At 54.4% G+C, this 25,725-nt stretch overlaps 1 protein-coding gene and 1 long non-coding RNA gene across 5 annotated transcripts in view; one reads left to right on the top strand and one right to left on the bottom strand.

Moving 5' to 3' along the window:
- Positions 1-5,833: 5,833 nt before the first annotated feature.
- EMX2 (empty spiracles homeobox 2) lies at positions 5,834-12,484 on the bottom strand. Of its 2 annotated transcripts, XM_027960327.3 has the most exons (3): positions 11,590-12,484; positions 9,525-9,709; positions 5,834-7,330 (listed from the first exon to the last, which is right to left on the bottom strand). In XM_027960327.3, exons 1-3 carry the CDS (start codon positions 11,993-11,995, stop codon positions 7,163-7,165), a joined length of 759 nt encoding a protein of 252 aa, XP_027816128.1. In that variant the 5' UTR covers positions 11,996-12,484; the 3' UTR covers positions 5,834-7,162. The 2 variants fall into 2 exon arrangements, with proteins under 2 accessions (XP_027816128.1, XP_027816129.1); XM_027960328.3 differs by lacking the exon at positions 9,525-9,709 and having other exon boundaries at positions 7,227-7,330.
- A 156-nt stretch (positions 12,485-12,640) lies between these two features.
- Positions 12,641-25,725, top strand: part of LOC121817669 (uncharacterized) — a 108,937-nt gene continuing 95,852 nt past the window's right edge. For all 3 annotated transcript variants that reach the window (XR_006057719.2, XR_009598051.1, XR_009598052.1), the window contains exon 1: positions 12,641-13,140. This is a non-coding gene — a long non-coding RNA (uncharacterized LOC121817669). The remainder of the gene's footprint in view (positions 13,141-25,725) is intronic.

The following is a 25,725-nucleotide window of genomic DNA, read 5'->3' as shown; positions in this document are numbered from 1 at the left end:
AGCAGGGCCCAGGAAACCTGCGCTGCGAGGGCCTGGACGCCTGAGCCGAATCCTAGGTGCAAGACGAACCTCCCTCCCCTAACCCCGCCTCCCGACCCAAGCGACACTCCCCCCACCCAACTAGCCTCCCACCCTCTGGCCAGGGCGGTTAAAGGAAAAGGAAAGGCAAGTGCAGCCTAAAGAGAAAAAGAGGAAACGGAGGAAACAAACGCCCAAACGAACTGGTCAGTACCTTGCAGGAGGCCTCATTTGACAAGTGACCAGAATACAGCCGCTGGCCTGAATGCATAATTACCCCCAAGTGAAAATTCCCCATCTAATTTGATATTTGGTTCTTTGCAGAAGCTATAGCCTTCGTAAATAATATACAAAGTAAGAAACCTAATCCCGCCTGCTAGAATGTTTAATTCATCATTATGCGAGCTAATTGGAAGGTGATTATATGGTAATTGCTCATTAGTGGTGTATATTTATCGCTGTACCTTATGTCAAGGCCATGGGAATTGTGTAGAGTCTGTTCTCTCATTTCAAGGATCAGTTTCAGAAGCAGGAGCGAAGCAGGCAAGATCAAGTTCTTCCTGACGTCAAGGTCCAGGCGAGGGCTGCGGAGACCCGCGCTATATATAGGACCTGGAGCTAGCTGGGGGCAGGGGCGGCCTGGGATAGGGCTGAGACCAGGAGCCGGGCAGCCAGACCACTGCCGGGCAAAGCAGGTCCTCGTCCGGGAAAGAGGAGAGGCGTGGGTTGGGGGCCCTGGATCATTTTCCAAACGCGACCCCATCCCCATTCCAGGCACCTCCCTGGCGCATCAGGTGCGTCTGGGTCCCTGGGCTTATGCTGGTAGAGGAGACCTTGCCCCTGCGCTCTCTGTAGGACTCGATGTCGGTGTGCAATAGATGTGGGTTAGAGGGGGGACCGGGGAGGCTTGACTGGTCCACTGGGTGGGGGACAGGGAGAGGGATGGTCAGGCTTGATTTAGAGCCAGGTAGAATTTGCAGTGGTGGAGACCCGGTCTTCCTCCGCGATCTGATCGCCTAACGGTCAATTCCCACCTCCTTGGTGGGAAAAAAAAAAAAATATTCTCTCAATCCCTTCACCCAGCGAAACTGGGTGCAGGGGGACGCTAGTGCCAGCTTGGTGCCTAGTAGGGGGACCCAGAGTCGCTCGATGGTAGGCGGCTAGAGCAGGGCTAAAGACGCAGGAAGAATGGCTGGGCGTGAGCCCAACTCAGCCCCTAAGCCAGAGCCTGAGCTGGGAACTTAGGAAAGGCAGGAAGGCAGGTCTGAAAATCCGAAGGCGCGAAGGAAAGACGTGGAGACTAAGTCTGCATGCAGGTGGAGATGGGAGCAGAGACGAGTCCGTGGGTCTCCAGCAGCTCGGAGGATCCCGCGGGGGCTCTCGGAGACCCAGCCTCCAGCCGAGCATCCTCGCACGTGGGCGTGATCTTTGGCGCGCTCTGGCGCCCCCTCCTAGGAGTGCGACGCGCCTTTGCCCTACGCGGACCCGAGCCCGGAACGCCAGGCACCCCTACTTGCAGTCCCGGCGAAGCCCTCCCAAGTTCCCCCACCCCCCCCTGCGGGGCAACAGGCACTAACGAACAAAAGGCCAATTAGACGCCGGGGCTCTGCTGATGAATGGACCTTTCGCTTTCAAGCGTGGCACCGCCTCGGGTTTCCCGAAGTCCTGGGTCGCGCCGGGAGAAGCCACCTCCCCGAGCGGGGTCACGGTTGGGGTCGGCGGGTTCTCAAAACTCCCACTTCCCGCTCGCCGAGGGACGAGTTGGGGGAAGTGAAGGCGGCGGCCGAGCGGCCGGCGCGGGAGCGGAGCTGCGGACCTGGCGCGCCCGCGGCCCCGCAACTCGGCCTTGGGGCACCGCAGCCCGCTGAACGCGGCAGGCCCGCTTCCTCTCCCGCCCGGCCTGCCGCTGCTCGGAGGCGGCACCCACGTAAACCAAACGCTGATTGCCGGAATAAGAAAGGCCTGCCTGGAAAAATGCGCAGTTACCAAAAAACCCCCAGCTGTTTGCCAAACTCCGGGGCGACTGGTGCGCTGCGGAAACAATAACCAAACCCAAGCTTTCTCACTAGACACGCATGTCTAGATCCCGCGACACACAAGTGCCGCCTCGGTGGCGGCACGGACGCCATCACCCGGGATGCCCATCCAAACACGGAGAAATGTTCCCGCGAGCCACACACACCGAAGTCATTCCCATCCTCCGAGATCCACAGCTATCGGCGGGGCTCACGGCCACTCGACGCTGGCACACGAATCCTCGCACAACTGTGTTTCTACACCTCTGTAAGCACGCTGATTACAGCCGCGCAGCTGCGCGTTCCTGTACGAACTCCATACAATCTGGACGCACAAGGAAAGCTGGCCACCTTGACACTCTCAAATCTACACACGCAGGACTGGCCTCTCCGGCCTCTAACTCACACAGTTAGCACAATTAGCACCTACACACTCTGACTTCACTCCTGGCTCAGACACACAAGCACAACTGTTTTACAGACCTAACTCGTACACTCAACCTCTACAAAGTCACAAGCGCAGCCTCCCGCCCTAACTCACGTCCCCACCCTTATTCCGAATTGCAACTGCCCACATGCGGGGAGCCCAGCCCAGATCCCCCCCAACGGCGGCGCGGGGCCCCGGGCCAGGCCTCCGACCCGCCAGAGTTCACCCACCCCCCACCCCGCCCCAATGGGCCTGCGCGTCCGAGACTTTGTTTCCTGCGACTCGAGGCGGGGACGGGGAGGAGCCGAGGTTTCCAAGGCCGCGCGCAGGCCCGAGCCCCCTTTCTGCCTGGCCCGCTTGGCGCGGCTCTCTGCCTGCCACAATCCGCCCCTAGCACAAAAGTGGCCCGGCAGGTTCCGGGCCGCCGCCAAAGCTACCGCTCCGGCTGCGCTTGGCTGCCAGAAACAGAGCTGGAGCGAGCCGGGGGTACCGGGCACGCAGGACAAGAGGCAGAAGGGGGTAACGGTCCGGAGGTCCCAGGCTTTCATCTTATGAGTTTCTGATGCCTTGAACGCAACCACCCTCCCCCCGACCTCTGCTTGCGCCTACCCGGCCCTTTGCCGCCCTGAGGAATTGGACCCCAAATGAGAAACGCGCGCCGAGCTCCTCTGTACCTTGTAGGAAGGAGAATGAGGTTGGGGCACCCTTGCCTTGTACATTCGGTTTGACCCTCGGGGAAATGTTAACGGAGAACCCATGCCTCTCGGCTCCCTAAACCCACTCAGCTCAGGTGAACGCACACAATCGACAAGAGAGCGGATCATCGATCAGACGTGTAACCTACATTCCCATCCGGGATAACAGGCTGGACACAAGACAACATGCGTGCAGCTCCAGGTGTAGGGAGAAAAGCCGAACCTGACCCTGGACGCCCACTGGGCCCTGCCGGGGTTATCTAGGCCTGGTACCCATGAACCACGAGGGAGGACACAGACCTGCAGCACACAGCTCCCACGCTGCCCTCCCCAAGGGGCTCCAGCCCAGCACGCGCGCACTGCGACGGGGACGCAGCCGCACAGCACACGCGCCCCGCACCCTGCCCCGCGCCCCGCGCCCAGATAGTCATCGTGGGATGGCATCTCGCAAATATTTATATTCCTCGGCGCCACGGCAGCCCGCGTCCACATTAGACCCTCTAATCCTGCCACTTTAAATAGATGAATTAATAAAGCAAACGAGCGGCTAATAAGCTGACTGTCCAGCCTTTTTGAGGCGGGGGAAGGACTCGAAAGTGCGCCAAATTTGTTTGCAGTGGATCAAGGCGAGCCGCCTCTGCTTCACTTTCTTTATCTTAATTCCGACTTGAAAAGATATAATTATCTAGTTTGAACAGAGCTGCTATCAAATCCTTCTTTGGGCCGGGAAGGGGGGCGTTGGAGTGGATTGCGGCTCTCTGAGCCGCTCCGTGCAGCCGGAGATAGCGCGTAATGAAGATGTGGAGGCCCGAGATACAAAGGGCATTAACCTCATTAGCATGAAACCTTTTCTTCTTACCATTGTGGGACCCTTTCAGCCGCCTAATCCCCCCTATTTTCAAAGCTTGGTTTGTAATAAAGCTTTTAGTTTTTTTTTTTTTCAAAGCTAATAGTATTCTCTGATGATTTTATTGCTGTTACACTACATAGGACATTTACCAAAAAATAATAATAATAATAATAAATCTTCACCACCCTCCACCTTTTCTGGTACTTAAAAAAAGAGAAGTATACGCTTCTTGCAGAAATAAGCCTTTTGTCAAGATGGAAAATTTTCTTCAAGAAAGGCTAGTCTGAATTTTAACAGGTCTGTGCTCCGTATTTGATGCGTTCTGGGCTTGAGGAAGTGGGTCGAAGGGAAAGGCCTCTAGTTTAAAAGAAAGAGGTGCGGAGGTGCTGCAGCAGGGACTGCGAAGCACAGAGGACAGCTACTGGCCACAGAGTCCCACTGTCCAAGTGGCTGGAATCCCCGACTTGAGACCCCAGGATACACAGGGCAGCACCTGTCCCCCTCTCCTGAAGCATACCCCTCTTCTGAATCAGCCCCTTCTGGCCCAGCATCCTCAGAGCCGAGTCTCCCCCAGTCCACACACACCTTTCCAGGGAGTCTGTGTAGAAATGCCAGAGTTCTCCAAAGAAACAGAGAGGGAGAAAGGGGGTGAGAAAAGCAGAGATAAAAAGGGGAAAAAATAGAGAGAGAGACCAAGAATGAAATCTACTTTAGAAGAGAGGAAGGGAGGGGAAAAAAAAGAAAGAAAAATTTCCATAGTGCCCTATAGTCCCCACACGTGCACAGAATGTCTAATCTTAACTTTTCAAGGCAGGATGTTAACAAAGCTTGTATTTTTGCCCTGCATTGTAACTTGGCCTTATCACAGTGTAAAGGGTGGGGAGATTGTCCTAAATTATGTCCAGGCAGCCCCCCTGGATCCGTGGATTAAGAGATTAAAGGAGACCACTGGGCAAGGCCTCCTCTTTCCCCTTCATATTCCTGGTATGATAATTGCTTAAACTGATTTGCACTTTCACAAAAGCTCGCAGGACGCTTTGTAGCTCGAACAGAACAGACGAGGTTTCTCTATCAATGGAAATAAAACTGATTAATGCAGCCTATCAGGATAAGAAGCAAATGAAGCATGCAAAAACAACCTCGTACCCCCAGAAGGGGGAAGGAGGTGGGGGGAGCTAAGTTTCCTCCAAGACTGGTTACAACTTTCTCTTTACTGTTAAAATTGAGAGTTGAAGGTTTCTCAGAATGCTTGCCTTATAAGGCTGCTGAGGCCCTTGGGCTCATCTCATCACCTTTAGCAGATTGGGGCTGGAGAGAGGAAGTAAAGAAGAGAGGGAGGGAGGAGAGAAGGAAGGAAGGGAAGGAGGAAGAAAAAGAGAGGGAGACGAGACATATTTCAGGAGTTTGAGGTCAGAAACACATTTTTAAAATCCTAGGATTCTGATTCTGCTAAGTGTTTTCCCTAATCCTAGGGGAATATTCTTCAGTGCATAGCTATATGTCTAGTTTTTTTTTTTTTCATAACTAGAGGTTAAGAGTAGTAAGCATGTCTAACCTGAAATTCAAATTAAACTCCTTCTTTAGGCCGTGCAATGGGCAAAGTTCTGGATGGAAAACTTTTCTTCCATCTCTTTTCTGAAGGACTTAAGTTTTCCTAATCCTCTCCCTTTTCCACCCTCTTCTCTCTTTAAAATGCCCAAGAATCCATCAGTCTGGCCCTTTTGTGGGTGGTGAGCCTGTGCTTCTTGAGCCTAGTTGGGGAAGGACCACACTCAAATTAAAAAGATGCTTAAAAAAAAAAATCACTTCAATTTCCCAAGACGACTACTCTGAGGGCATATTGATAAATCTTTATTGACAAAATATTGACATTGACATACTTCTTGGAAGTATATAGTGTGTTAGAATTCTAACAAATTAACACAAAACACAAAAATATTTACATTCTGGTATAGAAGACATTAAGGAAGCATTTGTCACTCTCTTTAGTAAGTCTATGATCTTGAAATAGAAACTCAGTGCTTGAAAACTTGCCGCAGTGTCCTTGGCCACACTTAACATCATCCCCGCTAACTACAGTCCTTCAGTTTTTGCAATATATAGATTTAAAGTTTGGAATGGCCTTTACGGCAAATGGTTGAACTCAGCCAATATCTTCAATGACTAAAAGAAGAAGTTTACTTCGTGATTTTAAGCCTCGGGATGTTAGGAAAGGGAATGTTCAAGAAATAGAATTTAGGTTTTTTGTTGTTGTTTCTTTTCCCAGCACAAGTTCTGACTCCTCTTATGGGCACCCTCCCCCTCCACCCCCAGCCCCCCATCCTGTTCCCCGTTTCTCTGAAAGAGGACCACTATTGCTGAGCCTACCTCATTTAGCTTTCACAATCACTTTGACATCAGAAGGTATCAGAAAGTGTTTACAGACTGCACGTTTCTTGAAAAAAAAATCAAAATAAAAAACACACAGAACCTGTCTTTAAAAGGAAAAGAAAATTACAATTCATTTTCTGTCTTTAGACACCATTCGCCCAACAACTGCTACATGCAATTCAAGTTTTTGAACAGGTGTGGGATGGGGCTGGATATGGAATCTCGATTGTTATTATTACTAATTATTTTTAAAGATTGGGGGGAAAAACACTTCGAAGGGCAAAATTTGAAAGTCCTGTGCCTGGTTGGTTGTTTTTTTTTTTTTTTTTTTATCATCACCATTATCATCATCATTTTTTTTTAATTGGACTGCGATAAACGGAATACCTGCCAATCATCTTGTCTCTCTGGTTTGGCGTTTGACTGACAGCTCCCCTTGTCAGAGCGCCTTCGGCTTTGCCACCTTAGGACCTCTCTCTCTCTCTCTTTCTTTCTGCCTCACTCACTCACTCAGCTGCCTCTTTAGACAAGGGTAGCGTGTTCATCAAGGAGCCTCCCGTCTTCTGCCATCTAGGCGCGGCCTCGGATCAGAACCCTGCGTTCTGCCGCCGTCTACGTCGCGCCGCGGCTCCTCTCTCTGACTCCCTGTCCCCTTCTCCGTGAATGTGTGTGTGCGGTTGTTTTTGTTTTGTAGGGTTTTTTGTTTTCTTTTTTTTTTCGTCTTCCCCTCCTCTCCCTGTCTCTGTTTTGCTCTGTGATGTCCGTTTCGGTGGGGTTCTGTCTGTTTTTAATCGTCTGAGGTCACATCTATTTCCTCGGGACTCGCCTGCTTAGTGGCGATCCTCCACCGGTTAATATGGTGCGTCCCTTTTTTCTTTTGTTGCGAATCTGAGCCTTCTTCCTCCAGCTTCTGCCTTTTGAACTTCGTCCTTCGGTTCTGAAACCATACTTTTACCTGCAGGAGAGGCAGAGAGGGCGCGTTAGTATTCCTGCACAGCGCCCTCCTACCTCCTCCTCTATTGCCTGGCCAGATCCTGGGCTGAGATTACAAAAGTCCAGTGTCCCGGGCCGCATATCCCGTTAAGCGGCACCCCCACCCCGCTTCAGCCCTCCCTTGGGGAACAGAGCTCCTGTTGCCAGGCCCCGAGAAGCCTGGATCCCGGCCCTTCTGAGCCCTCCTGGGGAAACCTTTCCCCTGGCCCCGCCGGCTCCGCGTGCTTGGTGCCCCTTTTAGCTTCAGCCAGCTCAGGACACCCACATCCCCGTTGAGTGCAAAAGCCTGCCAAACGTTGGGAAGCCCCTATTAAATAATAAGTAAAGGAAAATTAAAAGGTCCCTGACTCCCTCTGCCTAACCAGTGCCGCAAAGAGTTCATTCCCGCTGCTGGGCCCAACTTGCTTTCTATTTTCTGCCGGTTTCAGCAGCGACTGACTAAATATAGCGCCTCCTCTGCAAGGCCTGGGCCCTGCGGTAGGCAGTCAGGATTTGCCTGTGCTTCCTCCTCTGTGCCCAGGACTCTTGCAGGTGAGCAGGAGCGGTTGTGGGAGGCAGTCGGGGGTGGGGGTTTGGGGGGAAAACCAATGGGGACGGTGGGGTACAGAGCCCTGGGGACTAACCCAGCTGAATCTTTTCAGCTGGGAAAAGAGGCTCAAAAGTGAAAGCTTCCGCAAGATCGTGGGATAGAGGGGAAGTAAAAGGAAAACTGAGAAAGACAAGGGAAGAGCCCCCTCTGTCCTCTTCTTAACCAGCTCCAGGGCAGGCCAGGGCCAAACTCCCACCCGATAGCATCACTTCCTACCAGGGCGGGGCTGGCGGTCTGGCCTCCCCCGAGGGCAGCTAGAAGTCTGGGGAGCACTGATGTGGCACTGGGTTGCACGGTCCCTGGGGGAGATTGGTGATGGGTCCCTATACACTGACCAGACCAGACAATGGCGCTGCCCGAGCTTCTCAGCAGCGAGGGACAGGTGAGGAAAACGGTGGTGACTGCTCCTTCCACGGCCCCGGGGCTGTCCCTACTCTGCTAGCAGTACCCCCAGGCCCCTGAAGTCCGCTGGGCTTTCTCCTTTGAGTCGGCAGGCCCAGGTCCCAGCTTGCTCTCCCCGAATGCCCCCAGTCCCCCAAAGTGTTTCCTTGAAAAAGCAGAGCTGGAACAAGGCTGAGTTTAATTTGCTTTGAGTTTGCTAATTGAGGGGGAGGACGATTCATTTCTCCCCGGCGCTCGCCCAAGGCGCGCGTCGGTGCGCTCGGGGCTTGACACGCACACAAAGACTCCAGGCAGCGTGGGCAGCGAGGCGGACAAAGACCACCGCCGCCTCGGCTATCCAGGAGAAATCAGCCGGGCCGCGCCTTGTGCCGGGCCCCGCACCAACCCGCGAGGCCCTCCTCGGTTTTGTCTGGGGGGACGTTTTAAAACAAAAGCCTCGACCTCTTTGCGCCTCCCAGGAAAAGTGTTACAACTTAATCTGCCCAAAAATGTTACTGTTTGCCGGGAACTTTGACCCCGCCCTGCGGCTCCGCGTACAGTTGCGCCTACTGTAGCCCGAAGCCACCTCCCCAACCCCGAGGCAGGCCGGAGCCTGGCCCGCCGGGGGACCCTGTTGCGCAGCAAGGGTCTGCCCCTGAGGCAGCCCCTCTCCGCAGCCTCCTGGCTCAGTTTCTCCGATTTAGGGACGCATCCTGGCTCGATGGCCTGACTCTCCTGTCCCCTCAAGGGGAGTAACTGGGAGCTGTCCGTGTGAGCCGTGAGCCTCTGGCAGCACAGACCTCGCTCTTAACCCACTCCAAGCCCTCTCTTCCCAGCCTAGAGCCCCAAACGCTCCTACACCTCTTCCTGGCCCCAGCCGTGACCCCAGACTCGCACCGAAAGTCTCATCAAAAGTGCAGAGGTGCCTCAGCCAGGAGCTGTGAGTCCAGCCCGGCCCTACAGAAACAGCAACTCAGCCGGTCTCCCGCCCTCCCCGGAACCTCCAGCGGGTCGGCTCCTACAGACTGGTGCTGGAGCCCAAGGAAGCCAAGAGCCCCTCAAAACAAACATCTTGAGCCCAGGGCGTGGGAGTAACTCCCGGCCTGTTGGCGGAAAGCCCTCGCACTTTGCGGGCTGCCTGTGTCTGGGGATCGGGGATGCGGTGGCCGCGCCGGGGCCCGCTCACCTGAGTTTCCGTGAGGCTGAGGCTGTGCGCCAACTGCTTCCTCTCGGCGCCCACCACGTAGTGGTTCTTCTCGAAGGCGTGTTCCAGCCTCAGAAGCTGGGACGGGGAAAAGGCGGTGCGGATCCGCTTCGGCTTTCGGGCCAGCGCGTTGTGCAAAAGGAAGCTCTCCGGGCTTGTGTCGTTCCCTGCGGGAACACAGCAGAAGTCCTGTTAGAGGGGGCCATCCTAGCCCGGGCCGCGCGCTTCTCCGGAGCCGGGCTGACCTGGCAGAGAGCTCAGGGCCTTCGCGGACGTAGCCGGTGCGGCTTGGCCCACGGGGGCTCGGGCCCCTCCAGACGCGCGAAGGGAACGCCGGTCCAACCGCCTGGCCCTGTCCGCTGGGCCCGGACCTAAGCAGCTGCCACCCAGCAGTTGTCCTAGGCGGGCTTTGCAGACCTCTGGGCGCCGCGGGCCTCGCCACCTCCGCGCCGGGCACCCGGAGATCGAGGAGGGGGCAGCAAGGCCGGATCCGGGGATTGGCGCCCTGGACCCAAAGAAACGGCTTTCTCTTTTTTCTCATCTCGGAGAAAAGTTTGCCCCCGGGGAAGAGGGGCGGAGAGGTGATGAGCCACTATCTCAAGTTTTCTCGGATACGTATTTTAAAAGTCTTTCTCCTCCGGAAAAGCGCAGAGGCCGGGCGTGTCGTTGCAGCCCGGGCTTCACAGAAATCTCTCCGGCGAACGCGCAGGGTTTCTCCTGCCCCTGCCTCCCGGAGGTCCTGGCTTCCCCGCTGCCCTGCTCCGGAGAACTAGGAGACGCGAGCGAAGACATCGTAACCCGGGGGAGTAAGGAGCTACGGGCAACTTTTAGGACTGTTCGCGGCCCCCGAAGATCCCAGCTGCTCCGAGTCTGGTGTGAGGACCAAGACCGTGGCTGCTGGAGAATGAGGAAAGGGAGCCCTAAACTTTGCAAGCAAAGCCAGTTTCAGGTTCACTCATTGGGGTGGGAAATCGATTCACCAACCCCCCCCCCCAAAACAAACCGACAGTTCAGGGGGGAATGGAGGCAAATTCGGTCTGGGAATAAGGGTAAAACGTTGTTTTGTTTTGGTTTGGTTTTTGAAATTAAGGAAGGGGGGGAGTCTACCCGACTTTGGGCGCTGGCAGGAACGCAAAGGGTTAACAAATGGACAAGCCGCCGAGTATTGATCGGCTGCCTCCGGAGGTAGGTCTTTTCCCCGCTCGGATCGCCAAACTAATTACTTGCCCCCTTTACTGGAGTTTTAACTTTCCTCCTACCCTCCACCCAGAGAAAACAAACAAATCCCAAAAAACAGCAAGAAAGGAAAACACCCAAACAGATTTCCTCTAGCCCATCTTCCGACCCGGTTCATTTCTTTCAAAAGAAAAACAAAAACAAAAATCAGTCCGAACCTGCCTTCCCGCCGCGGCGGCGAGGCGCCGGAATTGAGCAGGTCACCGCGAGAGTGCCGAGCCTCGGAGAGGTTCCTACCCGCGCGGGTTCCCGCCCCTCCCCAGCCTCCGAAATAAGCAGGATAAAACAACCTCCCCCCAGACTTTCCTCCGGGGCCGTAAGGGTCTCTTCGCTGCCGGAAGAGGGTCAGAGACCGAGGCGTCGCGGGTCTAGGAGGCAGGGGCGCGGAGTGGGTGGCGAACACGCAGTGGAAGGCGAACATGGGGCCGGGCCCTGCCCGCACCCCTCGGAGCCAGGACGGCGAGAGCATAGCCGAGGAGACGGAGAGCCTGGGCACCCCGCGGGCCATGGATTCCTCGGCGGCCAGCCCTCGGAGCAGGCTGAGACAGCCCGCCTTGAGAGCTTTCGGAGGCAACTCTTCTGCGTCCCTCACTAAAGGGTCAAGAGGCCTCAGGCCAGCCCCCAAACCGGCCGCAGCTCGGAGACTGGGGAAGAACACCATGCCCGACTCCTCGCCGCCCAGTTTCCAGACGCAGCGCGCCGGCGGTCGAGCCGGAAAAACCTCCATCCAGGCCTCGCCGGGCGCCCACCCGGAGCAGGCCAAGGGCAGCGTGGGATGCAGCGCTCCGCGGCCCCGCGACGTGGCACGTACCTTGGAAGCGGTGGCCCAGATATCGATAGCGATGGATGAGCCAGGGGTAGAAGGTGGACGGGTCCCGCTGCTGCGAGGCGAAGAGGGGGTGTGGCGAGTGCGAGGAGGGCAGGGGGTGGGCGGCCAGGGCATGCGGCGGCGGCACCGGGTGCACTGGCACAGCCGGGTTGGGCGGGTGCGAGACCGCCTCGGCGAACACCAAGTCCGGGTTGGAGTAGACGCCCCTGCCGGCGGCAGCGGCGGCGGCCGAGTGGAAGCCGTTGAGGAACGGGTTTATGGGGCTGGAGTTGGCGTAGCTGAGCGCCGCGGGACGGATGGGATCCTCGGAGCGCGAGGCGGGCAGGGGACTGTCCTTGGCCACCAGTGACTCGATGGTGAAGCAGCGCTTGGGCGCCGGCTGGAACATGCTGCGCCAAGGAGCGGGCGCCCGGGGCTCCCGGCTCCCGGCGACCGCGGCGCGCTGCCTCCGCCGCCCGCTGCCCGCTGCCCGCGGCGAGAACGGACGAGAATTGGGGACTTGTTTGGTGGGGGTGGGGGGGGGGGGGGGGGGAGGAAAGGGAGAAAGAAAGGAAAGGAAAGGAAAAAGGAAAGGAGGGGGAGGGGGAGGGAGAGGCAACGCCGAGGATCCCGAGAATCTTGCACCAAACGCGCCCAACCTGGAGAGAGGGGGAGAAATCCTTCCAGAAGAATTTGCAGGCGTGGATTGGGGTAATTTTTTTTTTTTTTTTTGGCGAGATGGCGTGGGGGGGGGGGGGTCGAAGTTAGAGGCGGAGTGGGGGGGGTAGATTCTCGGGGGAGGCAAAAAAAAAAGTTTTCTCTCCTCTGCAAAAGGCGGGCAGGGCGCCCTAAGTCCAAGGACAATCCATGGAAGTGTTCGCTTCTTCACAAGTTGTGCAAACGATTTGTTAGTTCATGAGCCTAATTAGTGCGGGGATCACATAAACAGCTTCCTCCGAAGCCTGGTAAATGGCTTGATGATTGGTCGCTATTACTCGCCCTGAGGTGGAAGGGGGGAGACTCTTTAAAGTGCGTCAGAGGGAGGCGAGCGCCTGGGAACCCGGAGGCCTGGATCCGGGCCGAGAGTGGAACGGAGTCGCCGCCGTTGCTGCGGCCGTGCCTCCTGCGCCCGCCGGGCCGCCCGGCCTCTCCGCGCCGTCGCCCCGCGCCCCCAGCTCACTCGCTCCCGAGGCGCCGCAGCGGCTTCTTCTCCTCCTCTTTCGCCTCCTCTTCCTTCGCTTTTTCTCCTCCTCCTCCTCTTCCTCCTTCTCCTCCTCCAGTTCTCCCTCCTCCTCTTTCTCCACCTCCTCCCCCTCGGCCACCGCCTCCTCTCCACCACCATCACTCCCTCCGGGGCACCCCGGTCCCTGCAGAGTCCTCGGTCGGCGCCGCCTCCTCTGCGGCCCCCTGGACTCCCCAGCCTGCCGAGCCCGGGCTTGAGGGGACAGACGGACGCGCGGACGCTACAGATTGCTCGCGCCCAGCGCTTCCGCGCTGCTGCCCTCCCGCAGCCCCGCGTCTGGGGAGCTGGAATCGTCCCGGGAGCCCTCGAGGGTAAGCGGGCAGGGGTGGGTTCCCGGCGAGGGTTAACGGAGCTGTTCGGTCAGCGAAACTCCCGGCGATTTCCTAGGTGAGGAGGGAGCCTGGCGTGGAGGAGTACTGGGTCCTCCAACCGCGCGTAGCCTCGAGGTCTCAGGATCGCTGATCTCTCCATCCTTGACGCGCCTCGTTCTTTTCCAAGTTGAGACCGGAGTGGATGAACCTGCCGGGACGGTGGGCGCTTCCAACTTCCCCACAGGGTCTCGATTTTCCTTTCCGGAAAGGGGCTCATCTCCTTCCCCCAAACAGCTCCTTCTTCAACATCTGGGACTAGGGGTCCAAGGTCAAGGGAGAGGCTCATGTGCTGTTACTATTACTATTAGGTTGTCGTTGTTATTTTTGTCAATGTTGTTGTCATTATTGTTATTTATTGTCACTATTTTTATTATTATTCTGCCATCTGTCGTCCCAGGGGCGGGTTGCTGTGCAAACCCAGGGCTTACAGTTAGGGAGCGCAGATCGTTTCTCCAGTCCTAGGCCATGTCCGCATTTTCGAGCTTGCCTTCGGTTTTGGGATGATTTTAGGGCCGAGTTCCCTCGTCTCCATTGGCTCACGCAGCAGCATAATTATGATCACATCCCCCAGGCTGCTGGCGCTGCTCTCTGTTTATTGGTGGTTAAAGATCTATTATCTATTCATCAGCCGCCTCTTTTTTTCTCTCTTTTTTTTCTTTTTGCCAATTACATTCTTCTAAAGTGAAGTACCAGCAGGTATTTTGCACGTTTACAATCAATGATTAAAAAAAAAAAAACTGGCATCCTTTAAATCTCTTACTTGGCGGCCCATGTCATTTTGCTTAAGGACGAAGAAATGCCTGTGTTTGGTGATGAGGTTGCCGTGAGACTGAAAAAATGTCGATTGGGAGGGGAAGAAGAGGGAAGTCCTGTAAGTCAGGCTGCACTGCCCCTAGATTCATCAGTCATAGGTCCCCAGGTCTGGGAACGTGTTCCCCTGCCTTGCCAGCTATCTGCTCCCTGTCCTGGGGTCACCCTTGATCCTCTGTGGATTCATCTGCTGTGTATTTATGTTCATGTCAATTTCTCTTTATTCCAGGTATAGTCTGTATTGGGGGTGCAGTGAGAGGAGGGTCCAAACACTCCTTTTAGACAACACTCTAGGCGAGAGAGGGGTTAGGAGTGTGTTTTCTGGGGTTGTCCGGGCACCTGGCCTTAGGGAGGACCCAGCAGAGATCAGGTGCTGCCTCCTCCCAACCTTCCCAGGGCACATACACACATTCACACATGGGACAGTCTTGGGCCTCAGCTTTGTGTTCATGTCCCAAGAAGCCTGCCCCTGCCTCAGACTTCAGCTCTCTGATGGCAGCTATGGGCAATGCTCTTGGCTGAGTTTTCACCCTTAGCAGTTTCTCTCCACCTTGCTTTGTGGCATCCCCCACCCCCCCCCCCATCCTTTCCCACAGGCCCAAGGAAAGAGGGTGCTGGATCCAGCCTTTTGGGGTGAGGTGCATTTTGAATACTATCTCCCTGGGTCCTAAACCACAGACCACCAAAAATATCATCTCCAGTTCAGAAAACCTTCCTTCACTTAGGCTGTAGGGACACAAGCCCCATTGTGCCCAGGCCAACAGAGAGCCTGAAGCCACAAGGAAAACTGGAAGTCTTTGGGCTGCACTAGCCAGCCAGTCTGGGGTAGAAGTAGAGGTCAGCCTTCTGTTCCCAGAAAGAAGCACCCAGTTTAGGTGGGTTGTAGATCCCCGATCCTGGAGTCGATGGGAGAGGACCCCATTCTCCATAGAAACATCTCCAGGAGGGCTGGAGGTTCAGATTCACCTGCAGACCAGACCTGTCAAACTCGGCCTTAGGCTCCAAATGGAAACTGGGGGTACTAAAAGCCCCACCCTGTCTGCAGGCAGGGAATGGCCATTCGTTGCACAGTCAATATTAGTGATCTTAGCTGAAAGGAATAAAAGGACACGATCTTGAAGGCCAAGGGCCTCCACTCAGTGTCTGGGCGGAGGGGTGAAGCCATCTCTTCTAAACTCTCAGGCTGAGCACTCAAGTGTTACTGGTACAACCTTAAACGCTTTCCCCTGCTTTGGTCAAGATGTGTCCAGAAGGTGTCCTAACAAAGTGAGTGGTCTGGGGCCCAGACCCCAGCCTCCCTCCCAAAGTAGGACCAGTTGGCCAGGGCACAGGGCCCAGGATTCTCCCAGCCTACAACAAGAGACAGACCACTGGCCTCTTGCAAACTGCCCTGAAGGGGTCTGGCTTTACCCCCAGAGGGCTCTAGTTATCGGCAGGTGGATGAGGCTGAGAGAATCTCCTATCGGCCTTCTTGGAGGCAGAAGGACAAACCAGTTCCTCTGCCCCTGTTTGCTGCTGGCCCCACGCCTTTCCTGGGCCCTGGTGAGGAAGAAGCGGGTTTCCAGTGAGTGAGGGGCCTCACTCCAAAGTCCTGGAAGGGGAGAGTAATCTATGCTAATTCATGCACCAGGACCAAGAGCTCGGAAGAGTTGGCGCTGCTGGCCTCGACATGCAGGGGAATTAACTAGGAGAGTAACTCATTAACCAGGCTGGCGGTGGAGGTGCATCAAGTCGCTGGGCACCCTAGTCTGTCTGGACCCGGAGCCTAAGCTGCCCCTAGACTCCGCTCCCTGGACCCAGCAGCTGCAGTTCTCTTTACTGTGGCTTCCGAAGCCTTGCAGAATTCGGCCTCTCTTTGTTCCTCACCCTTCCTGGAAAGGTGGGTGTTGGCTTAAGTACCAGTGCGAGCAGTGGAGAGTGTTGTGGCGGGGGTGGTTCGGAGGCTCTTCCCTTCCACAGCCCCAGCCACTGAGGGTTGAGCTCAGTAGATTTAGGAGGCTACACTGTGCAGGTAGCTGATCTGGCAGGCACAGGATGAAAGTTCAAGTCACTGATCTGTCACTTACTCACTGAGCGATCTTAGGCAACACCACCACCTCTCCCAAACTCCATTTTGTCATCTGTTAAAATCACGACCAATGCTGCCTGCAAGGCTGTGGAGGGAGTGATAGAACCCCTCTACCTCCTGATCATGGCAGGCAGTTATACATCTGTGTGTGTGTGTTTTAAAAACTCAGAATTGTGTACAACAAAGGGTGAGTTTTACTGTATGTAAATTACACCTTAGTAAACCTGCCCCCACCCCCGGCCCTCCCAAAGCCAGACCTGGATGATCTTAGGCAAAGTTATATCTTGGCTCTTGAGACTGCTCAATGATAAACCTAACTGGTCATTCAGGATAAGCCCAGCAAAGTGCTTAGTGTCTAGCATGTAATGAATGAGCTGTAATAAAGGTAGTCCCTGTCTTTGATATTGCTATTATCAAAGCAAGGCTCCCCTCCAAGGCTTCTCACTGGGCTTCAAGACTGAACAATAAAGTTGTACAAACATAAGCTACTGCTCACCTCATGCTCCTGACATGTTCCCCTCCACCTTCTCCTAAAGGCCAGGGCTTCTTTAAGGGGATGCTGGGGGTGAGAGAGGCTTGCATTCTTGGCTAGGGAGACATCAAAGGGCAGCGATTTCTGGTCCTCTCTCCCATACCATCTGCTCTGAGTTTCCCAGCAGACCCCCTACATTTGGAGGAGCAAACAGCAGTGCTTTTCCCTCCTCCGGCTCCTGCCAGGCCTGTTTGACAACCGGGGTGGATGCATAGCTTCCTGCAACCCAGGATGGACGCCAGGTGCTGCCTGGGCCACTACCTGTGTGACTTTCACCTTGTTGAGCCTCGGTTTTCTTTCTGAAAAGGAAATATAGGATTATTATTATTAGTTGTTTGAGAGGAGTAAGTGAGCTAATGCTTGGCACAGTTGTTGTTCAGTCGCCAAGTCCTGTCTGTCTGACTCTCTGCGACCCCATGGACTGCAGCACTCCAGGCTTCTCTGTCCATCACCATCTCCCTGAGTTTGCTCAGACTCATGTCCATTGAGTCAGTGATGCCATCCAACCATCTCATCCTTTGTCGCCCCCTTCTCCTCTTGCCCTCAATTGTCCCCAGCATCGAGGTCTTTTTTTTTTTTTTTTAACCGTTTATCAAATGTTAATGTCAGGCGATGGCTTTGTACGTGTGGCACTCCGCTAAACGCGGCAGTTAGGAGCCTCCAGGTGAGCGGTACCAGCGGTACCGTGAGGCTGCACTGTGGGCCCGCCTAGCAGCGCGGGAAGCGCGGACGTCGATGGAGGGGAAGCCGCTTCCCGGGACCAAGGCATGGGAAAGGTGTCCGGGATGGGGAGATCCTTGGGACCCGGCTAAGAATTCCTCCAACCCACTGTGATTCCCAGCCACCTGGCCTCTCCAAATGCGTAGGACGGCGGTGGGACAACGAAGAGAACAATTAATATCCTAAAAACATTTCTTTAAATTGTTACTACGGCAAATCCCTTTCTGCGGTCCTCCCTTGAGGCCGCTCGCTGGGCTGGCGCAGCGGCCTGGGGCGGGTATCCGCGTGCGCGCAGCGGCGCCTAGTGGCGAGGGCCTGGGCGCTAGCCGCATCCCCGCCGGCGGCTGAGCCCCTGTGTGCCCCACTGCCAAGACCTTCCTGCGACCGCAGCCTGAGCCGGAAGAGAACGTCAAAGTTGGCTCAGAGAAAGAGAGGGCAGCTTGGAAATCCGTCTCTCCTCCCTCCATCAGCTCGCCGCTTCGACGTTCACCACCCACGCTTGAATTCCAGCTCCACCCCAGTGGGGCTTCTTTCGGAAGGATGCGAAGAAGAGAGAGCCGGTAGTGCTCCAAAAAGGACGGCGAGGCCCCCATCACCTGTTGTCGGGGCCATTCCGCTCAGATGAGACCACGATTTCATGCGTCAGTCCTCTCTCCTGCGGCCTGACCACGGAGGCTCTGAATGGGCCCATGCTGGCTTGCGCTGGCCGGGCCTGGGGTACAGTCGAGAGGGCTTTCCGGTGCGGTTCTCTCCCGTGGGGGTCTCGCGTGCGGCTCTCCTAACTTCACGCCCCCTCGCGGCCGGCCAAGGACGCCCCGAGGCAAGGGTCCGGATGGTTATTACTGGGGCACTAGTTGATCACGCAGTCGGATAGGGCGGCCGTGGTGACCGGCCCCTTTCTCCGGGAGCCCTTATCTGTCCCAGAGCAAGCCGGCTCCTCCGTGAGATGAAGTCGTGGAATCCGAGCGGGGTTCATTGGAAACCGGTGTGTAACTGTTCAAGGCGTTCACTGGGGGGAGGGGGGGGACCGAGCCCTCCCAGGAGGGTTGGACCCAGGTCCAAGCTTCTGCAGCCCCAGACCACTGCAGGAAACACGCTATCCTTCTCCGGCTGTTAGGAGGAGGCTGCCAGCGTCTGGGTCTCAGAGATCCATCCCTTTTGAGAGCCAGCGTTTCAGGAGCCAGGAACTCCGCACTGATGCAGAAAGTTCAGGACCTGACCATCGAGTTTACCTCCTTCACGACGCTGAAACTCGTCAATCTCTCAACACACAGGCTGTCCCTTTTCACTATTGAAAGCAAAGAAACAGATCAAAGGAAGTTTCGGTTTCTCTCTCCCTTGGCTACCTTCAAATGAAAGTCTAAAACCCAAGCAAGTATAGGCGTGGGGGCAGACTGACGGATGCAAGAATTAAGGAACTTGGACGCTTTTGCTCAGGCGACTGCCGGGTCAGGGGTGGAGACAGCTCCCTCTCCCCTGCCCTCTCCTGGCTGGTGGGTGTCTAGAGTTGTTGTTCTCCCCTCCAACAGTCCCAAAAGCCTTGGCTTCAGTGGGCCGCCAGGTCACCGACTATTGTAGGAGCTGCCTGTGGCGGGATAAGGTGACCTGCAGCACAGGGTCACAGGACCAACACGGGCAGCGGGGAACTCATCTGCTGACTCTTAGGCTACCTTCTCTGCCGTCTTTTCGTTTCAGACTCCACTCGTGACACCCTTCATGGGCCTTGTAACTAGTGGGGCCCAGTCCTTTAAGGACATCCTTGAGGGTGTCAGTGGCAATCCACTTTCAAACCTAGGGATAGTTTCTGAAATGCTGGCGGGCCGCCGGGCCCTCTCTCAGGGACCTGTCTCCTCTTTTTGTACTTCCTCGTTTTCTGGGCTCTGGGGGCTAAACTAGGGCTTAGAAAGATCATGGCTGCCGGAAAAGAGAAAGAAACTGGAGGCTTTTTCTCTTGGACGATGCATCTCTCCAAGAAACCCTGGGAAGATATTGGGGAAGACTTAGAAGGGCAATTCCGCTCCCTGTAACGAATTTTAGCTTTTAACGTCATGTTTGTGCACACCTAGTTCTCAGTGAACCTCGTAATCTGGTACAGAAGGAGTCATGAGACCCATTTTCCAGATGAGAAAATTGAGGCTCAGAGAGGTCATCTGCAAAGAGCCTTGGGGCCAGGTTCCTTCCACTTCCAGCTCCCCAGCGTCCAACGTCAATGCGTTCAAGCCAATGAGAAATAGCAGTGAAGACGCGGCAGGCTGAAGGGACACGCGAAGCCAGTCCAGGCTCGTAACCCCATCACTTGCCTCGAACTCACTTGTCCACTATTGTCCTCCAGGCCACTGTTTCCACCTTAGGCCTCACCCCACACGCTTTTGCTTCCTCCCGGGTAGTCTTCTGCGGACTAAAGCCCCTAGTTTAGGATCAGAAGGTAGGCGGCCTCACTGCGGCCAGTCAGCGCAGGGGCTGACCCGGCTGAGACATCGTGCGCTCCACACCCTCTTGTAGCTCTTCAAAGCGGCCCTGAAACCTCCGCGGATACCCACAGAGCGGCCCTGCGCCGGCGTCGGGGATCCCAGAGTGCGGCCCGAGGACCCCTCACAGCCAGCAAGGTGCCCCGAAAGTCCCTGGCCTAGCGACCGATCTCTGCCTCCCTGACTCTGCCCAGCCTGCGCGGAGCTGGCCTGGCCAGGGGACAGAAGAGCCGCCAGCTGGGAGCTTCCGAAGAGTCCCACAGGGAGGGTCTGATGGCCCCCTTCCTGAGGAGACCCTCCTCCTGGAGCCTTGGCCCTGGCGATCTTTAATTACAGGCTGCCCCCGTCACGGCCAGGCCGCTCCCCAAGACGATCCAGAGAAGCCTTCTGAAGGTCAGGGCCCCGAAGCTGCTTGGCTGCCCACCACAGTTATATTCAGGGGAGGGCATCCAGAGGTTGGGCACACCAGGCCCTGCTCCCCTATTTGCGTCTCCTCGATGTCTGAGCTGGGGTTGGTGGGGGGGGCACGCGGTGCTGCCCGCTTCCCCCGAGACCCCGCCAAGCCCCTGGCGGTGGAGGAGAGGCGAGAGTGGGGCCCCACTGCCGGCGACCCGAAGCACAGCTGCGTTCCGCGTGTCCCCCAACCCGGCCACACCCCCGTTGAGGGGGGGACCCTGAGAGGCCGGGCCACAGCCGCCCCGCACTTAGCGCGGCCGCCAGCCGCTCGCCCGGGGCTGCGCAACAAAGGGTGGCATCGCGGCGGCGCGGGCAGGGACCTCATTGGTTCAATATTAGCTTTTCATTCCAGTCTATTGTGCCCATCTGAGATAATATTGACTCTGAGGTGAGAGCCCACAGACGACAGGGCTTGTCTAACACTCCACGGCAGGGCGCTCGAAGGGAAGAGAACCAGAAGCGGAGAGTTCAAGAGGCTGCAAATAAAAGCTCTGGCGCGGCAGCGCGCTCCGGGGCCGCTTACGGCCCCGCCGCCAGGCGCTCCCAGTGGCGTGCGCCCCGGGCCTCCGACTCGGGAACCGGGGCTCGGAAGAGGGGCTTGGGGTCCGGAGGCCGCTCCGAGGCGGGCCGCTCCTTTCCATCGAAAACCGCCCTCATTTGCCACCGTCCTCCCCCATCTGATTTTGAGGTTCCACTCCTGGGTAACTCCGGAGAAAAACGAATTCCCACGCACATTCTTTTAGTTTGCCAGTAAGCCACTGAGCTTTTTTTTTTTTTTCCCCCATTTAAACGAGGTAATTCTTCAGGGTGACTTCGCTGTCAGTGTTTCTCCTTTTTCCCCCAGCACCAGCAGTGTAAGCACGCAGCGATGGTAGTTAGGCTGCAGGACTGGCGAGTGCGCGGTTAATATCAAATTTCTAACTGCATTTTGCTTTGCTTTGAGTAGTCTCCTGCAGCCCATCCCCGGGTTTGTTAACCGCCTTTCTAACCACAACTTTAAAGGGCCTCCAGAACGTTCATATCTTGCATAAAAAGATCCGTTTCAATCTCCAAATTGCCTGTAAATGCCTACGTTGGAAAATGGCCCTTAAAGTTGTCTTAGGTGCCTGAGAAAAGAACACTTACGTTTACACTGGTGGGACAGAAGGCCAGATTCAGGGCTTGCAGTGGTGCTGGGAATGGATGCCCTCAGGTCTCCTTTAGGAAATCTGTGTCTCCCCTTCATTTGGAGTCTGACCTCCTCCGTTAAGAGCATGGTAACTATTGCTAAAAATGTACTAAATACTTGAAATTTGCTAAGAGAGTATGAGTTTGGTGCAAATGTAATAGTTTTTGCGTTGAAATTTGCCGTTTGATACTGGAATTCATTCTTAAATAAATGTGGTTATGTTCTATATAAAAAAAAAAGAGAGAGAGAGGGAGATCATCTGTTAACTCTGTCACTCCAATAAGCAGCTGATCCAGCCCAAGACACTTGGGTGTCTTGTGGGGAGCTGGGGTGGCAGCATCAGCACTCAGGAACCACTGTGAGCCTCCCTCCTTCCTTTTAGGTGCCCTGTGCTGAGCTGGGGTTCAGGGACACCCAGCTCCAGGACTTTGGATATTTCAGAGAAGGAGACTGTCTAATATATTTTACATTCGGGCCGTTTGTTTTCTATATTGTTTAATATACAATATATATTATATGGATTTCATCATATTATGTACTGCTTGGCATATATTTAACCTCTAATATTACAATACTGTATTATTTAACATCTTTTTATACATTATATATTATACTGTATGTGTAGATAGCTCTTCATATATAAGTACACATAAATATATTTATTTTATGTGTGTAAAAGTATTTAGGGAAGCCTTTAATCTTCCTGCAAGTACATATTTGATCGTTTTCATGCAACGTTACTGAAAAAAATCCTAATCGAAACCACTTTGACACCAGCCATGTCTTTATAACAAATAACCCTGGAGTCCAATTTAGGCTCCAGGGACCGAAGGGGGGGGTGGGGGAGGGAGGGAACTCTGCCATAAGGGACAGCAGGTTCGCTCTGGAAAGTGGTTTCCAAATGCCCAGTCCCTGGGGACCGAGGAGCCGACGTTCTGGACTGGGCGGCCGGCCCCTCTCCCCGCTCGCGTGGTTGTTTTGGTTTTGAGAGAGGCTGTTTAGAGGCTCCTGTGGTCCCTACACTGATGTCATGAATTAAAAATGAATTTGGAGAGTGCAGCATATGCTCGGCTGCGGCGCCTGCGAGAGCAGCGGAGGCCTTTCACCCCGGGTTCTGGGCTCCAGACGCCGGAATGACTGCTCCGGCCTCGGCGCCCGACACGGGCGCGCACGCGGGGCCCGGCTCCAACCTGCAGCCGCCCTCCGCCGACCCCGCGGCTGGAAAAGCTGTCTGTGGCTTAGACCGCTTGCAGATCAGGTGGTCGGCTTCTAATATCTATTAAGAGCCTAAGAAAGCAAGCAGTTGGGAGCTCCCGCAGGAGGGCTGGGGCCAGGTGGAACGGAATCGGGATTTCAGATGTCCCTAGGTTATTAGCCCCACGCCGGAGATCCAGTTTACGGAGGGAGGAAAAAAGATCATTGAAGTCTAGTGCCGACTAAAGCATCAGGAAAGAGAAACGCCCCGACTTTACAGCCCGATGAACCTGAAGGGTCTACTTCTGAGGCCTGGGAGTCGGGAAGAGAAATTGGAGTGGAGGGGGAGGGAGAATGGGGGGCGGGAGGAAGACTTGGAGAAAGGGCAAGAACAATCAGAGACCGCCAGGAGGCAGGGTGTGGCGAGCTGTTTATTTCTTGAAAGTAGATCTCCCAAATGGCTACCTGGCGAACACCTTGTGGAACAAAGCAATGAAACTCGGCTAAAATCTGACCAAGAGGTGGGCTTCCCACTTCAGGCAAAACCCCGGGTTCAGCGAGTCCTCCTCTGATCTGGTCCAGTCCCCAGCCTTAGGAAAAGGCTTCCACGTTTTTGCCGACGTGCAAGAGTGCAGGCTATGCCCTCCCGACTCGGTCCCTGGCTGGACTCTGAGGTATTTGCTAAGATGAGCTGGGGACCAGGAAGTGGGAAAATGTCTTCACGTTGCTAAAAATAAAACAACTGACCCCTCCTCCTCCTCCTCCCCACGGCTGCAGTCTCGGAGCCTGGCTGCCTGGGGAGGCGTCTGAACACGCAGGAGACGCCAGGGCTTCCAGATGAAGGGTGGATCACAGTGCCAACCATGTGAATCTCCCCGAGATGGACTTCAGCACATCTGGCCCATCTGTAGTATTTCCTTCATCCAGGTGATTTGTCTAGCCCCTGCCCAGAGTGGTAGAAAACTTTGTTCTAATTGTGGAAGTGTTAAGAGTTCCATGTTTCTGCCTCTTGCTCTGAGCCCCCACCCCGCCAACCCCATCATGGTTTAAGGAGCAGATGCTCACGTGTGCTGGGAACAAGAAAGGGTCTTTTTCATTGTGCATTTGCCACCAAAGCATCTTGAACGAGACAGTCCATTTCTACCACTCATGGCACCTGCCAAGGGTACTGGGCTAAGCACTCATTACAAGGACCTATTTCATCCAGTCTTCAGAACAATCCATCAGAATACTTCTCTTCTCACTTTCCAGATAAGAACACAGGGGCTCTGAAATGTTAAGAGGTTCACCTAACCTCACACACAGCTAGTAAACGAAGGGGTCTGAATTCCAAGCCCATCTATCTGATTCCAGTATCCCACCCCACCCCCACCATCCCACCATCTCATTTCCTATCAAAACGTCTCCCTTTCCCCAGTGAGGAAGTTCCACAGGGTAAGAAAAGACATAACACTTTGCTCTTGAGTCCACCAGAGTCTGGATCCCCCATTCTCTCCAGAGCATTTATTCCAGTTCTGGAAGAGACAATAAGCAGTTGGCATATGGCTAGTATACACGGTGCATAAGGAGTTTGTTCACACCTCACTTCAGTCATCCCTCCCACCAACCCCTTCAGGTGGGTAGCCACTATCACTGCATTTTAAAGAGACAGAAACAGGCTCGGTGAGGTTGAACTATCAGGACGTGATCACTGCCCAGCCAGTTCACACAGAACCCTGGGACTGGCCTGAGCTGGCTCATTCCAAGCCTCCCAGCTCCACAGATACCACATATGAGACCATTTAACCAACAGAGTTAGGCCTTGCATTCTGTTGTGAAATTGCTAGGTTGTTTTCTCTTTGTTTTAAGTATTTCTGCAAATGTTATTTTGGGATTCAAAACTTTTTCTTAATTTCTGCCCCTCTTACACACATTCTTTCTCCATGTACGTACCAATCTGTATCGCAGGACCATCAAGGAAACAGAACAAGGAGTTGCCGCTATCTGAGTTCAAATGTTAGAGACCATAGTGTACAGATTTTATCTACAATTTTTGCTGTATTATTATTTGTATATTTTGTTCAATTACCATTTGCTTTACTTGCATCGATCAAATGTGTGATCAAGAGTTTAAAGTTGCATGTGTGTGTGTGTTTCCATGACTTTAATAGCATTTTTAACTCTTGCTTAGACAATGCTTTTCTTTGCTAAGATTTAAGTTGGAGGTTGGAGAAATCCTTTGAGCAAATAATTCCACATCTAACGGGATAATTGAGACTCCAGATAGGAAATAGCTCAAAGTGTCTCTGACTTTGAGATAGTGTACCATGTCCCCTGCCTCTAGCAAGTCCTTAGCTAGGGAGTGTGTTCTCAGCCTTTAGGTGCCCAGGGCTCTATCCCCACACTCATTCTGAACCTCACATCTTCACTCTCCCCAAGAGCCATGGCCCCACCTCCCATGAAAAAGCTTTATTTGTTCTCATTATTATAAAATTATATGTATATCTGTATACTAGACCAGTGCTTCCCTGGTGGCTCAGATGGTAAAGAATCTGCCTGCAATGCAGGAGACCCAGTTTTGTCCCTTGGTCAGGAAGATCCTCTGGAGAAGGGAATGGCTACCCCTCTCCAGTATTCTTGCCTAGAGAATTCCATGGACAGAGGAGCCTGGCAGGCTATAGTCCACGAGCTTAAAAAGAGTCAGACACACCTGAGCAACTAACATGTGCCCACATACTAGATTAGAATGTATAATGAAGATAGTAACAATCACTTAAACCCCTCCTGACCAGAGGTCACTACTGTCAGCATTTGGGATGTTAACTTTTGACAATCTTGGAAAAGAAAAGAAGTTTATATTTATACCTTTTCATTGCCAGTGTTCTGGTAAGGAAAGGAAAAGAAAGAAATATACTATATGATTCTATCTACATGAAGTTCATAACTGGGTATAGGATTCAGAAGAGTGATTGCCTCTGGGAGAAGGTTCACTGAAAGGGGAACAAGGGAACTTTCTGGGATCCTAGAAATGTTCTATATCTTGATTTGGGCCATGGTAACACAGACACATTCAGCTGCCAAAACTCACCAACCTTAAGACCTGTGTATTTTACTGTAAATTTTTATGCCT

Source organism: Ovis aries, chromosome 22 (genome assembly GCF_016772045.2).
Source record: "Ovis aries strain OAR_USU_Benz2616 breed Rambouillet chromosome 22, ARS-UI_Ramb_v3.0, whole genome shotgun sequence".
NCBI classification, from domain to species: domain Eukaryota; kingdom Metazoa; phylum Chordata; class Mammalia; order Artiodactyla; family Bovidae; genus Ovis; species Ovis aries.
This window is presented reverse-complemented; position numbering and strand designations above follow the sequence as displayed.

What these genes read in the sequence shown, in the direction of transcription:
- EMX2 (XM_027960327.3), bottom strand. Translation starts at nt 11,995, where the DNA reads ATGTTCCAGCCGGCGCCCAAGCGCTGCTTCACCATCGAGTCACTGGTG. An exon ending in TCTGGGCCACCGCTTCCAAG is followed by an intron (nt 9,710 to 11,589) that starts GTACGTGCCACG and finishes GTGTTCCCGCAG; the next exon opens with GGAACGACACAAGCCCGGAG. An exon ending in TCAGCCTCACGGAAACTCAG is followed by an intron (nt 7,331 to 9,524) that starts GTGAGCGGGCCC and finishes CCTCTCCTGCAG; the next exon opens with GTAAAAGTATGGTTTCAGAA.